This window comes from Agelaius phoeniceus, chromosome 6, assembly GCF_051311805.1.
Source record: "Agelaius phoeniceus isolate bAgePho1 chromosome 6, bAgePho1.hap1, whole genome shotgun sequence".
Taxonomy (NCBI): Eukaryota; Metazoa; Chordata; class Aves; order Passeriformes; family Icteridae; genus Agelaius; species Agelaius phoeniceus.
The window spans coordinates 31328473-31340551 of NC_135270.1; the positions used below are offsets into that span (position 1 = coordinate 31328473).

The 12079-nt window shown below is 43.8% G+C and overlaps 1 protein-coding gene across 1 annotated transcript; it reads right to left on the reverse strand.

Annotated features, from left to right (window-relative positions):
* Positions 1–746: 746 nt before the first annotated feature.
* Positions 747–12079, reverse strand: PLEK2 (pleckstrin 2). Its single transcript, XM_077180330.1, has 9 exons — positions 10537–12079; positions 7839–8003; positions 6745–6926; positions 5946–6037; positions 5407–5594; positions 4791–4892; positions 3368–3451; positions 2191–2269; positions 747–1025 (listed from the first exon to the last, which is right to left on the reverse strand). The coding sequence occupies exons 1-9, from the start codon at positions 10582–10584 to the stop codon at positions 898–900; spliced, it is 1068 nt and encodes a 355-aa protein (XP_077036445.1). The 5' UTR covers positions 10585–12079; the 3' UTR covers positions 747–897.

Consider the following 12079-nt stretch of genomic DNA (forward strand, 5'->3'; position numbering starts at 1 on the left):
TGTTTTTTAATATTTAATTATACCAAAACCAGGTTTAGTAGACAAATAATTGAAAAAAATAATGACTTTAGATAGAAAAAGCAATAGTGAGGACTGCTACTATAGTTCTCTGTCCAAATGGTGCTCCAACATAAATGGACTTAGAGTAATTATCAGAAGGAAAAGTCTTGCTTTTATGGATGAGGAATTTCTTCCAATATATTCAGCACCAGAAATTGTCTCGAACTTCCACTGGTCTGCTTTGATACTCAGGATCCTATTCTGATGTGGGACATTACCAGCATAAGAGTAATCTATATGGGTGAGGAGCAAGATCTTTTGTTCTTTTCCAGTCTAACAGAGAACTAAATAGTAGAGCAAATGGATGGACAGACAGACAGACCCCTTGTTTGTTTTGCAATGCATATTATCCTGGCAGCTGGGTTGTGACTTAGCACAAGATTCGTGTGGTATGCCAAGAAAGGCAGCCTCAGCCACCAGCACCTTTCATGACTTAGATGTTTCAGTCTTAACTAAGTTTATGAGCCCCTTTATAAAGGGGAAAGGAGCAAGACAGTTCTGCTTTAAGATAAAGCACAACCTGGATCTGTCAGACATAGACTGAATACTTGTACAAAAGATCCTTTTCTTCCATCTTGAATATCTTGACGTTTCTTCGTAAAGCCCCATTTGTCTGTGTCCACCTGTTTTGGTCTCTTGCTTAGACGGTAAATTCAAGGTGGGGAAATTATTCTGGATCTACATGATTTGGTCTGCAGGTCTCCTAGGACCTGGTAGGTGTTATGGTGATTCAAATAATGAACATTGACTATCAAGAGAAAAACAACACTCCTGGACAACATGAGCAGGAAGTTGGTCATAAATGTGGTTTGTCATTTGGCACGGAGTCCACATTGCTCATGTCAGCGGCTTGATTGCTTCAATCCACTGCACTCGCTCTGCCTTGGAGCTGGCCTGGATGTAATAATGAATGTCATTTTTGGTGATGATTTTGAAAAGGTTGCCTTGCACATTGCCCTTCACTCCTGCAGAGAAAAAAAAAACCCAACAGATCAGGAGGGTGCACAGAGATAATCTTTCTGGCAGATATGAAGCTTCATAAGAATTTGAATTTCATAAATTAGGGAATCAAATCTTTCCTTTTTATTATGGATAAGACATCTAAAGCTTTTGTGTCTTTGATTTCCCTCTTCAAAACCCCTGGAAGTGTTTAAGGCCAGATTAGATAGGGCTTTGAGCAAACAGGTTAAGTCGAAGTTGACCCTGTCTGTGGCAGGAGGACTGAAACTAAATGCTCTTTGGGGCCCCTTCTAACCCAAACATTTGTTGATTCTGTGATTCTATGAAAATACAGTATAGACAATCTTGCCACAGATTGTATGAACTATTGTGCACTCTACAACATATCTAAAATAGTCTCTGTTTAGGTGGAGACTATTACTTGAGTTATACACTGAATGAATGATGAACCCCTACAATTTTGCATGGTAGATTAGATTTTCCCCTGCCCATAGCTGGGTTCCTCTTAGCAAGGAGCTCTATTGTTCATCATGTGCCCGTGCCCCCTAGACCAAAGCTTTTTCAGACCTTCTCTTTAGAAAGATGTTCTGTACTTGATATCTACACATTGCACTTACTGTCATAAAATAAATTGCTTTAATAGCAGAAACACTTATCTATGAGGCTGATGCTCTGGACAAATGCCTGAGCTAAGCCTATACTCCAGCAAAACTGTTTTTTTATTGCTGTCTTTATGTCTCCCCTACATTTGGGTTCTAGCAGGTCAGAAAGGAAAAGGTAATAGCATAAATTGAGAGGACACAGAAATGGATGGCATCAGAAGATGCCTCAAGACTTTGAGTTAACACCCAAAAAGAAAGTGGTTTCTCTTTATTAACTCTGGAATATTAATCAGTCTTAGGACTGTCTCAGAGGTCATATGACTAAGAAAAGCCCATATAAAGAGAACACCCAAGATATGTAGAAATGACACTAAAAAAAAAGTCCCCTTTGCTGTGGACAACCCAGCAGTACAGGGACTTGTGACATGCCTCTTCCCTTGCTTGCAAAGGGAAATGGAAAGTCAGCCCACCTGTGCATACAAGCAACCATAAATACAAACCCATACCCAAAGACCATGTTGCTACAGAATACATATAAATGTGTGAAAGTTCAGAGGCTTGTGCTCACCTGCTGGGACTCCATTGTCCTCCAGAGCTGAGACAAGACAGCCACGAAGAGAGAATCCACCTACTGGCTTGTTATCTTCCTGCAAGAAAAAGGAAACAAGGCATAGCTGGAAAACATCATCATTTCCCAGAGCACATGCATCACTTTTCTGAAGTTGGAGACATAATAGCAGTTTTTCCAGGCATGAAACATCTATGTCACAAGAGAAATCAATTAGAACATGTAGTTAAAGGCATTGCTATATTTTTTCAGTCCCAGATGTTTCTCTAATGTAGCTGGGCATGGTGTAGATCTGTTAAAAGCACAAAAGTAGGCAATCACACTTCAAATGTATGTATGGTTTTATCAATAACAACATACTGAATTATATATATTTCTGTAAGTATTTAGCTTGCTGCTTTTCACTGAGACTGTATGGGAAAAATCTGGTTCTTTTCCCTAGTTGGCTGGCACTCTTGTTTCTTGCCTTCAGGTTCTGCAGTTTCAGCTCATAGCCTTACAAGGATAATTTGCAGTGAAAAAAATCCCCAAAACCCATGTAGGAACAGGAAACAAAAAATTAACTGGCTCTATAAGCTCTTTTCACTGGAATGTAATTTTTATTCACTTTAAAAGTCACATAAAGCATTTCTATACATGTTCTTCTCGCAATCCTGTTTGGCTTTGTGGTACCCTAAGTATCTGAATTGCTCACATTGATTATTATATTCATGAACATAAATTCTACTTTTCATGAGAAAGTTTACAACTAAGTAGTAGAAATTCTATACATACTTTGGCATTAAGAAGACCCTATTCAGTGCTGGAATAAGGTTGTAAAAAAATCTCAGAACCAGTATGATCCTCAAACAGTAGGATTTCAGCCCAGAAAGATCACAACCCAGGAAGAGAGCCTGCAGGACCATGGTCCCAGACTGCGAGGGTACAGCAAGAGAGCAATCCCAAGAAAAGGAAGCTGCTGCCCAGCTAAGGAAAAGGGATCTCACTGGGAAAAAGGACAGAAGATGCAGGGGTACAAAATCCTACAAGGACAACCTCCTAGGGTGAGGCCAGAGAAATCTAATTCCTGGAAATGGATAGAGGAACCCAGAGTGACAGAAACATTTACAGTGTAACTGTGTCTTCAGATAATGTTTATGTTTCTAAAAGGATTTCTGGTAACTTCCCACTCACATACCTTGGTGGGATCATAGTAGTGCAAAAAAGCAGGATCAGCTCTCAAAACAAATTTTCTCACCTTCCAGTTTTTCCTCTTGTGCCCCTGCAAAATGGAAGAATTAAAATTACTACCTCATGAAATGACCATTTTCCTACAAGCTGAAGGGGAGACATAAATACCAAAACAAGAGCATTTGAACCCAACAGAGAAAAATATTTCCTAACATCTTGGTAATTCCCATGACTTTCTGCTTATCTTTCTTCTTCATATATTGACAATTCCTTCATCTCTTCCTTCCCTGTGATGAGAACTAAGAAAGCAGAGTGACAGGAACAAATGGTTATATCCCTCATTCCTGCTTTTCATTTCAGATTAAATATGGGTTTCAGATTAAGACCCCATGCTGTGTGATCCAAAGGGGTTATGTCAGGTCCTTTTGCAACTCTTTACTCTTTCACCACAGCCCTGTCACTGCTGCCAGGCCTGTTCCAGGCCCTGGGAGCATCCCCTCTCCTGGAGGTTTGGTGGTGGGATCAGAGCCAGCCCGGGGCTGAGGCTGCTGGGGGCTGTCCCTGGCTGCTGCTGCCCATGGGCAGGAGCTCCTGGGCAGCTCTTGTGTCCTCTGCTGCTGGGGGCTGCCCTGGCAGCCTGTGGAGATCCTGCAGCACCCTGCCAACCCTCATGGAGCCCTGGCAGCTGAAGGAGTGGGGTTGGGTTGGGAAGCAGCTGGTCATCCAGTTTGCACAATGCTAAGGGTGGGGCTCTGGGTACAAGGCTTCAGAGTAAGAGTGGGGCCATGCTGTGCAGGTAGGATTCCTTCTGCAAGTGGCTGTGTTATGCTTTGAAAGAGTGATTTACCCTCATCTAGTTCATAGCAAGTGTTGGAAACTACATTTTGCAGACCAAGGGTCAGATCTTGGAAACAGTTATTAACAGCGGGTACTTGTGCCCAAAAAACGTTTCACCACCACCAAAGCACCCATGTGTACATGATGACTGCCCACAGGTAAATGTCCACTTCATACAAAGGTCAAGTTACTCAGCTTTGAAATTTGTCTGTGGCCAGCAACACATCCTCACTGTTGACACCACCTGGATGGGATAGGTTAGAGCAATGGTGGCTCTGCTTGGAAGTGGGTGTAACACCTCTGGTAGGATTTGGAGTTTGTGTGGGGCTTCTGTTTTTGATGCTGTTTTGTACCTTTCAGTATATGCTCAATATGTACAGAATATCCAATTAATCCTGCCTGAGCAAGTTCCATAGTTCACTCCTTTATAACTGGATACTCTTAACTGCAAGATCTCAAGTACTGACAGGCAAGTTAGTTCTGCTGGGCACATCTGTCCAGCCATCATTGTACAAGTCACATTTACTCTCTAAGAAACCCTAAGAGCTGTACTGTTCCTTGTGTTCCGGGGCAGGTTCCAAGACTATGCTTACCTGTTTCACTAAGAATCCTTGCTTCACAATTGTGCCACTTAATTCAGAGATGTTAAAATGGACCTCTTCCTTGGAACTAGTATTTTTCTTACTGCTCTCAGCCTGTAAATAGGGAAAAGACAGTTCCACTTTTGTTTTTAATCTAAACAGACTTTTAAGTAGAAAATTCTGTATTTTATTTTCCTTAGCTATTTTCAGCTTATATTTCCTGAGTAAATTCTCCTCCATAGCTCTGCTGCTCAGCCTTGTAGGACCAAGATTCACAGGCAACAAGTTACAGTTATAAATCTGTACTTGCTGGGTATAAGTGCTGTGGCCTTGAGCTGTAGCACAACTACAGCACTGCCTGCAATGCATGCAGACACAGCACTGCACTCCAAGGACATGCCTCTTTTAATGCCCAATTATGTAATTTGTAGATCCCTCCATATCCATGTAGCTATTTGGCTCCAGCAAAAGTGCCAGTGTTAGTACTACAGAAAGACTAGAGCTGCTCCTTCTGCATTTACTTTCTGAGCCTGCACATTTGCCTTTGGTTGCATGCTGTGCACCTGTACCCCAAACCGAGTGTGTGACGAGGGAGAGGAGGTGCCTGTGTGGGAGCTGCATCACTCACAAACATGTACAGAGCGGTGGTGTCGTCGAGGAACTTCTCAGAGGGGTCACTGGAGCGTGTGGCCTCAGTGCTGCGGACTCCCACGGGCCTGAGGAAGTTCTCATCCATCAGCATGGATGCCAAGGTGACGGCCTCGAATCGTGACACAGCAAAGCTGTTGGAGATGAGCCAGTCCACCAGGGCAGAACCTGCAGGAAGAAAGGCAGCTCTCATACTATGACAGTGTGCTCTTCTGAGGGTAGCAGATGGTTTCCTGCAACACAGGCTTTCACTTGCAGAAACATTTTGGCACCATCCCAAAGATTGTCAGAGAAGTAAAAAGTTGACCAAAAGTCTGGGGTTCTAAGTATGCTTCCATACATCCAAAGAGCAAGAGAGAAAGGTGTTGGAGAGCTTGGCTGCACTGCCAGATTCCACTGGGCCAGAGCTTATCCCACTATGAAGGCAGTACAGCAGCTCCCTTGTCCCTGCAATGTGGCATATCAGATGTGAGGTGGCTCTGATGTATAATGAGGTGGCTCTTTGCCTGCCAGATGTACCTGTGAAGGTCTCTTTGTATCTGTTGCCTTGATCCAAATTGCGGGTCAGCTTAATTCCAGTGCTGCTGTCATACATTCTCTCCACTATATTGCTGTAAATGAGAGCACAGCATAACATCAGCAGATGACAAAGACAGGCAGAAATAGCTGTATACTTTCTGTCAGTGCCAGGGGTGTCCTCATGATTACCCACATAAAGATGGGAGGTATTCTAGGTGCTCCCCCAGAAGCACTGTCCTAAGTACATTCCAGGAAAACTTTATTCTCCCAATAGCAGCACTAAACAAGATGCCTCACAAAGCATCTTCAATTCAGAGCACTGCAAAGTGATCCATAGTCAGCCCAATTTACCTGTTCAACACAAATCAAATTAACCTAAGTCTTCTGTTTCTTAATCAGTGTCCATTTCCTCTTGTTTAAGATGAGGCACTTTAAAGTCCTAGTCTGGATTCCAGATACCAGCTTTGAAAACTCAACAGGGCACAAAGCCACCAGGTGGTGCTTCCCTGATGTTACATCCTTTCAGGTAATACATCTCCCCAGGGAGAACATTTGCAGCTGACTAGGAAGGTCTTCAAGCCAGCAGTGAGGTGCCTGTGCAGAACCCACATACTCCCAAAAGATGATGGTCAGGAAAAAGTGCATTCCCTGTGCAAACCTAGGGCAGCCAGTTCAGGGGTTCATGGCCACACAGGAGCAGATCTGTGCAGAAAGGATCTTCCCTTGGCCCTCCCCATCCATCAACTCAGGCACTTTGCAAACTACAGCAACAACAGAAGGAGAAATCATATACACTTACTGGAGGCTGATATTTTCTAGCAGTTTGAAAGAGTTCTTCATTCTGTGAAGTTCTTGTACCTGTACTGGATGACCAGCATGAATAGCTCCAGTGATGTCCAGAGCCCAGGAGTCACGTTCCTCCCTGGAGCAACATTCAAGGAAATAGTCTGTATTGGTTTTTGTCTTTAATTTGATGAGTAGCTGTGGAGAAAGAAGGACAAAGCAATAACATCATTTAGCTATTTTGCTCCTCTTGCAATTTGCTTTTTTTAGCATTGGCCCAAGTGACACAAGTAAGTCTGACAGTGCATCCCACCTGAGCAGTTCAGAGCAATTCTTGTTCAGAAGGATGGTGGGCACAAATCTAGGTTGTTTTTGGTGGGTTTTTTGTTGTTGTTTGTTTGTTGTTTGTGGGAGTTTTCTGTTTGGTGAGGGTTTTTTTGTTTTGTTCTGGGTTTTTTTTTGTGGGTTTTTTGGCTTTTCTATCCCCCTCAAATCCCTGGGTTTTCAGTAATAAACATGGTTTACATGGATGGAGCTTCTGGAGAAGAGAGCAGACCACACAGATACCCTACACAGAGGAAATCTGCATTGCTGCTACCTATAGAGAGCAGAAAAACACAGGAGGAACGTTTTCTTCCAGAGTCTTCTTGCTGAAAACTTTCTACAGCAGCAATATCCCATTGTTGAAGGAAAAAGGAGTCTGATCTGGCTGCCTGGGAGCACCCCATGGATACCCAGGCTTTAAGGCAACTACCACAGGTGATATTCCCTTTTTTCCCCACCCTCCTCAGGTTCTATTGGGGTGTTCATGTCCTCTCTCCACACACTGTTGGGCTGATGCACTTACATTTTTTTCTCCTCACTATGTGTACAGGAGAAGTGGTTGGGGTTGTGTTTTTGTTAATAGCTGACTCACATTTGGGCACACAATGAGGGAGTTCAGTGCTTGTCCTGGTTACACTGCTAGTGGCAGCTTGCTTTTGGCTGGGCCTAATTCTGGAAGCACCCCAGTGGTATGGTTGCAGTAGTCGAAGCCAGGAGGAGAGGAGAAGATAGGAAGAAGTTAGAAAATGAGTGACATAGAGAAGAGATACGTTTTTCCAGCCATACCGGTCTGTTCTCATATTCCAGGCATGGACAAGTAATAGTGCAGCCATCCAGAAGGATCCTGCCCTTTGGAGTAGGCTCCTTCTTGCCTCCTTCAATTTTGTAATACAGCAGCTTATCCTGGAGCAGAACGAACCATCTCACTTTCCAGTTCCGAACAACATGTCCCTGCAGGGGGAGAAATCCACATAACCGATTGTACCCAAGCACTGAGAAATGGCCACATTTTCTTCTTGGCTTCTTGTATGAAAAGAAGCACAAGAAGTCATTGTGAGTCCTGTTCTCCCTGAAATACACATCTTAAGTAACAAAATAGCACAGCTCCATCACCGTAAAATCACAGAGGGATAGAAAAGTGCTGTGCTCTTTCTTCAGCCTGGAGAACTTTGCTGGCACAAATTGTTTCTTGTAAAAGCTCACAGGAATTATCCCAAAGAGCTGATGTGGGTTCACACCTGTCTGCTGACAGCACAGGCTAAATCCAAAATGTGTGAGGGCTCTTGGCAACCAGCTCCTCCTCTCTGGTGACCCTGAGTGCTGTCTTTTTCATTTTGATGTGACTCTAGGTGCCAAGCGGTTTTGCAAGAGCTTTGCTGGGTGAATTGGCTTTTCCTCACATTTCCCCCTTACTGATAATGAGAAGTTCATTTCAACCCCATCTGTCTCCAACCTCCTGGGCTAAAACATTCCCTGTGCTATTGGTTCCTGTAAAGGAAATATGCTTTTTGATGACAAAAGACTGAATGAAGGCTGATGTTGAAAGCCTCATGGATTATATAATACAGACAAATCCTCCTATTTTTCCTCTGTAAACAGCCCCCAGCTCTCTTTATTCTGGTTAAAGGGCAGCAAAGCCAGTGAGGGCTGGCACTGGCAGGCTTAGTCCTGTCTGATGGTGTCTGGTCCAGCTTGGCTGTGCAAGAAGCTGACTTGTGTTTCTACAGGGGATGGAGCGTTACAGCCAGCAGGCAAAGCAGGGGGTAAAGGAAGCTCTGACACCTGGGATAGGGTGGGCATGGCTAGAAGAAAGAAACATGTAAGGTCCAGTTGTGGCATGAATCAAAGCTCATTAGCTCTCTGTAAATAAAGGGGAAACCCAGCAATCTCCAAGTAAAGGTGGAGTAACAAGTCTCTAAAATCCAGGACACTGTAGATCCAATGTTTTCTAGTCTATACTAAATACAATTTATCTATCTCAGGTTTGTTCTCTCCTTCCCTTTGTGTTCCTCAGGTTTTTTTTCACCTGTTGTAAAGTTACTTAGCCATTTTTCCTGTATGTTCTTTGCTATGGCTCTATTCTTTCCTTCTGGAAAATGTTCTCTTTTCTCAGGAGGTTGCCTTAACTTTTTAAATTTATCTTTACCTAATTCCACACATTCACTTTATATTTATAATGAATTACAGTACATAATTCTGCCATTTATAATGCATTTAGATAATCTCCTTGCTTCTGTTCTCTTCTTATGAAAGCCCTGTTTTCATTAGCTGATCCCATCCCTTTCTCCTTTTTTCTCTGTGGATCCCTGGCTCCCTTGTCCCTCAGTTTGCTTTAGTTGTCCCCTTTGTGCTCTCCTTCCTGCCACGCTGTGTATTTGGGTGATGTTGTACACACTGGCATCACAGTTCCGTGTGCTGCCAATCACCTATTCCTCTCACTCACTTGGTGCCTCGGCTTCCCATTTGAATTCAGTAGCCACTTAAGAGCCAAAGAGTACAGCTGGAGCCCAGAGAGGAGACTGGCAGCTGGGATGCTCTGCCCTTGCTGCAGAAGGCAGGATGGAGAATAGCCCCTTTTCCACAGAGAACTTCACTTGGACAGTGTCTGGCCGGGAGCCCTGCCAGGAAAACTCCTGACCAGGATTACCTTCATGTTAGCACCAGGAACACTGCCACGTACTGCACAAAAGCATTTCCCTAGGCGTGGCAAAGGGAACAAACCTCTCAATCACATTTTTTTAATGAAATCAAGGACCATATTAATCATTGAGACAGGCTCTTGGTACTAAAAGCAGTTTATGCCCCTTGTTAAATTGTCTCCTTGCGTTCCAGCAATGATTGACTCGGTCCTACAGGGAGAAGTATTGGGAAGGTTGAAATCTTTCAGCTCTTTTCACCACATTTTGGCTAGAATTTTCTAACAGCACTGCTTGAGGAGAATGGAAAAAATAAGTTCTTTCAAAAGCATTTTCAAGTTTGCATTGCTTTGATCCCCTTCAAAAAGGGGATCAAAAAAAGGGGTCGTTTTTCCATTCTCTTACATGAAATGGGAAGCTCTGCACGGACATGTCACTGAAGAAGGCACAAGCTATCCTAACCAACCCAAAACTTCTCCTTCTCTCCATCCTGCCATGGTGGCCCCCTGCTGCCGCGGGTGCTCCCTGAGCACAGAGGTGTGTGAGGTGCAGCCGTACTGGCTTTCCAACACCTGAGGAATCAATCCTGATGGCTAATTCATCTTCCTCTGCAGAAATGCCAGCACAGGGAAGCTTGCGGTGGGGCAGGGAACAGCTGCAGGTCATGCAGCTCCCCTGGGAGGCACCTGCACAAGCCTGGAGGATCTCCTTTCCCAGGAGGAGCAGGCGGGAGCCCCCGACCCAGCGCCCCGCGGGCTCGCCCCGCTCCCTGCTCAGGAGCGGCTTCATGTCGGAGCGGAGCCGCTCGGAGGGGAACAGAGCCGCTCGGAGGGGAACAGAGCACTCACCCGTTTGACCAGGAAGCCCTCCTTCAGCACTCCAGCTTCTTCCTCCATCGTGGCCGGCAGGGAACAGAGCAGAGCCCTCGCCGAGAATCGCTTGAGCCCTGGCAGCCTGTCCCTCTGCACATGATTTGTTTAAGAAAGCTCATTTTTCTTTCCTCCCCTCCTCCAATGTGACGCACTCTCCCTCTCCTGGTTTTTTTTCTCCCTCCCTACCTGTGAGATATTAGTTAAACAGCGAGCTGGCTCTGATGTTTTACCTGCCCTCGGGGAAGTAAAACAAAGGGATGTCTAAAAGGGATCTTGAAAGAATTTCACAGAATTTAGTAAAGCAAAAAACCACCACCGAGCGAGCTGGCCAAAATAAACAGCTAGAAAATGACAAATCAGGTATTGCATGGGAGGGGGAAGCAGAATTTTAAAACCGCATTCCTCAAAACTTCAGACTAAACAACTACCACCTAGAATTTCTCACCTAACAAACCCATCTCTCAGGAGTTCTACAGATTAGCACAACTTGTAAGTGTAACATTCAGGATATTATGATTACAAGGAGACTTTTACAAATCTTACAGTAACTTTTTGCTGAAAATTTATTTTCCCAAAGAAGCTCCAAAGCACCTAAGAGTCCATTCTACTTTCACTGACCCCTTGGTATGTAAACCAAGATTCTCAACCTAATACTCTAAATCTCTCCATGAGCAGGCTTTCAGTAAAGCAGCCTGATCCTTGAACACTGCAGTGACCTCTTGTACCTCCCGAATGCCTTGAAACAGAGTGCCTTTTGTGTCTAATTACAATCTTAGATGTTTATTGTATTTCTGACTACTTTAGCCACCATGACAAATCTGTTTAATATGAAGTAATATTTCAGAGAGTGCTGCTGGTTCTGAAATAACAGCCTTTGCTGTACTGTCAGCATTCCACGACTCTCACTGAAATTAAGGCGATGAATGTGGGCAGAGCTGTGAGCTGTGATAAGAAATACAAGGTAGAGTATAGCAAATAAACAATAGCACTCGTTGCTATGTTAAGAGTCCAGAGGTCAGTAAGACTGACTCCAGTATCAAGGGGCACACTTTCATTCACCAAGGAAAAGGATCAAACAAATAATTTCTTTATACAGTTTTGTAACTTTTAGCTAGGAATAGCAAGACACTGAAGAATTGAAACCAAAATTGTGCTGGAGACAACCCAGAGAAGAGTCCTGCAGAGGCCATAAGAATACAATGGGTGACTAGCCACTGCTGGAAGTTAGAAAAATTGATTCTATATAAAGAGAAAACATGCTGGCTGAGATTTCAAAAGCAGAAGTTACCTGTGTAGCTCCTACTGTACACCTTTTGCCTCTTGGGAAAAGGCAGACAGCAACCAGGCAACAGTCTCAGTAAGTCATATCCCAGTATGTTTGTTCTTCAGTCCACCTAAAGTACAGTAACAGAACACTTGGAAAAGGACTTTGTGCTGCTGGTATATAATATTTTCAAAGTTATCAATGGAAATCTTTGAAGTTTTTAAAAATATAATTGTAACCTTAAATACAGAAAGA

What these genes read in the sequence shown, in the direction of transcription:
- PLEK2 (XM_077180330.1), bottom strand. Translation starts at nt 10,584, where the DNA reads ATGGAGGAAGAAGCTGGAGTGCTGAAGGAGGGCTTCCTGGTCAAACGG. An exon ending in ATACAAAGAGACCTTCACAG is followed by an intron (nt 5,595 to 5,945) that starts GTACATCTGGCA and finishes TTCTTCCTGCAG; the next exon opens with GTTCTGCCCTGGTGGACTGG. An exon ending in AAGGATTCTTAGTGAAACAG is followed by an intron (nt 3,452 to 4,790) that starts GTAAGCATAGTC and finishes TCCATTTTGCAG; the next exon opens with GGGCACAAGAGGAAAAACTG.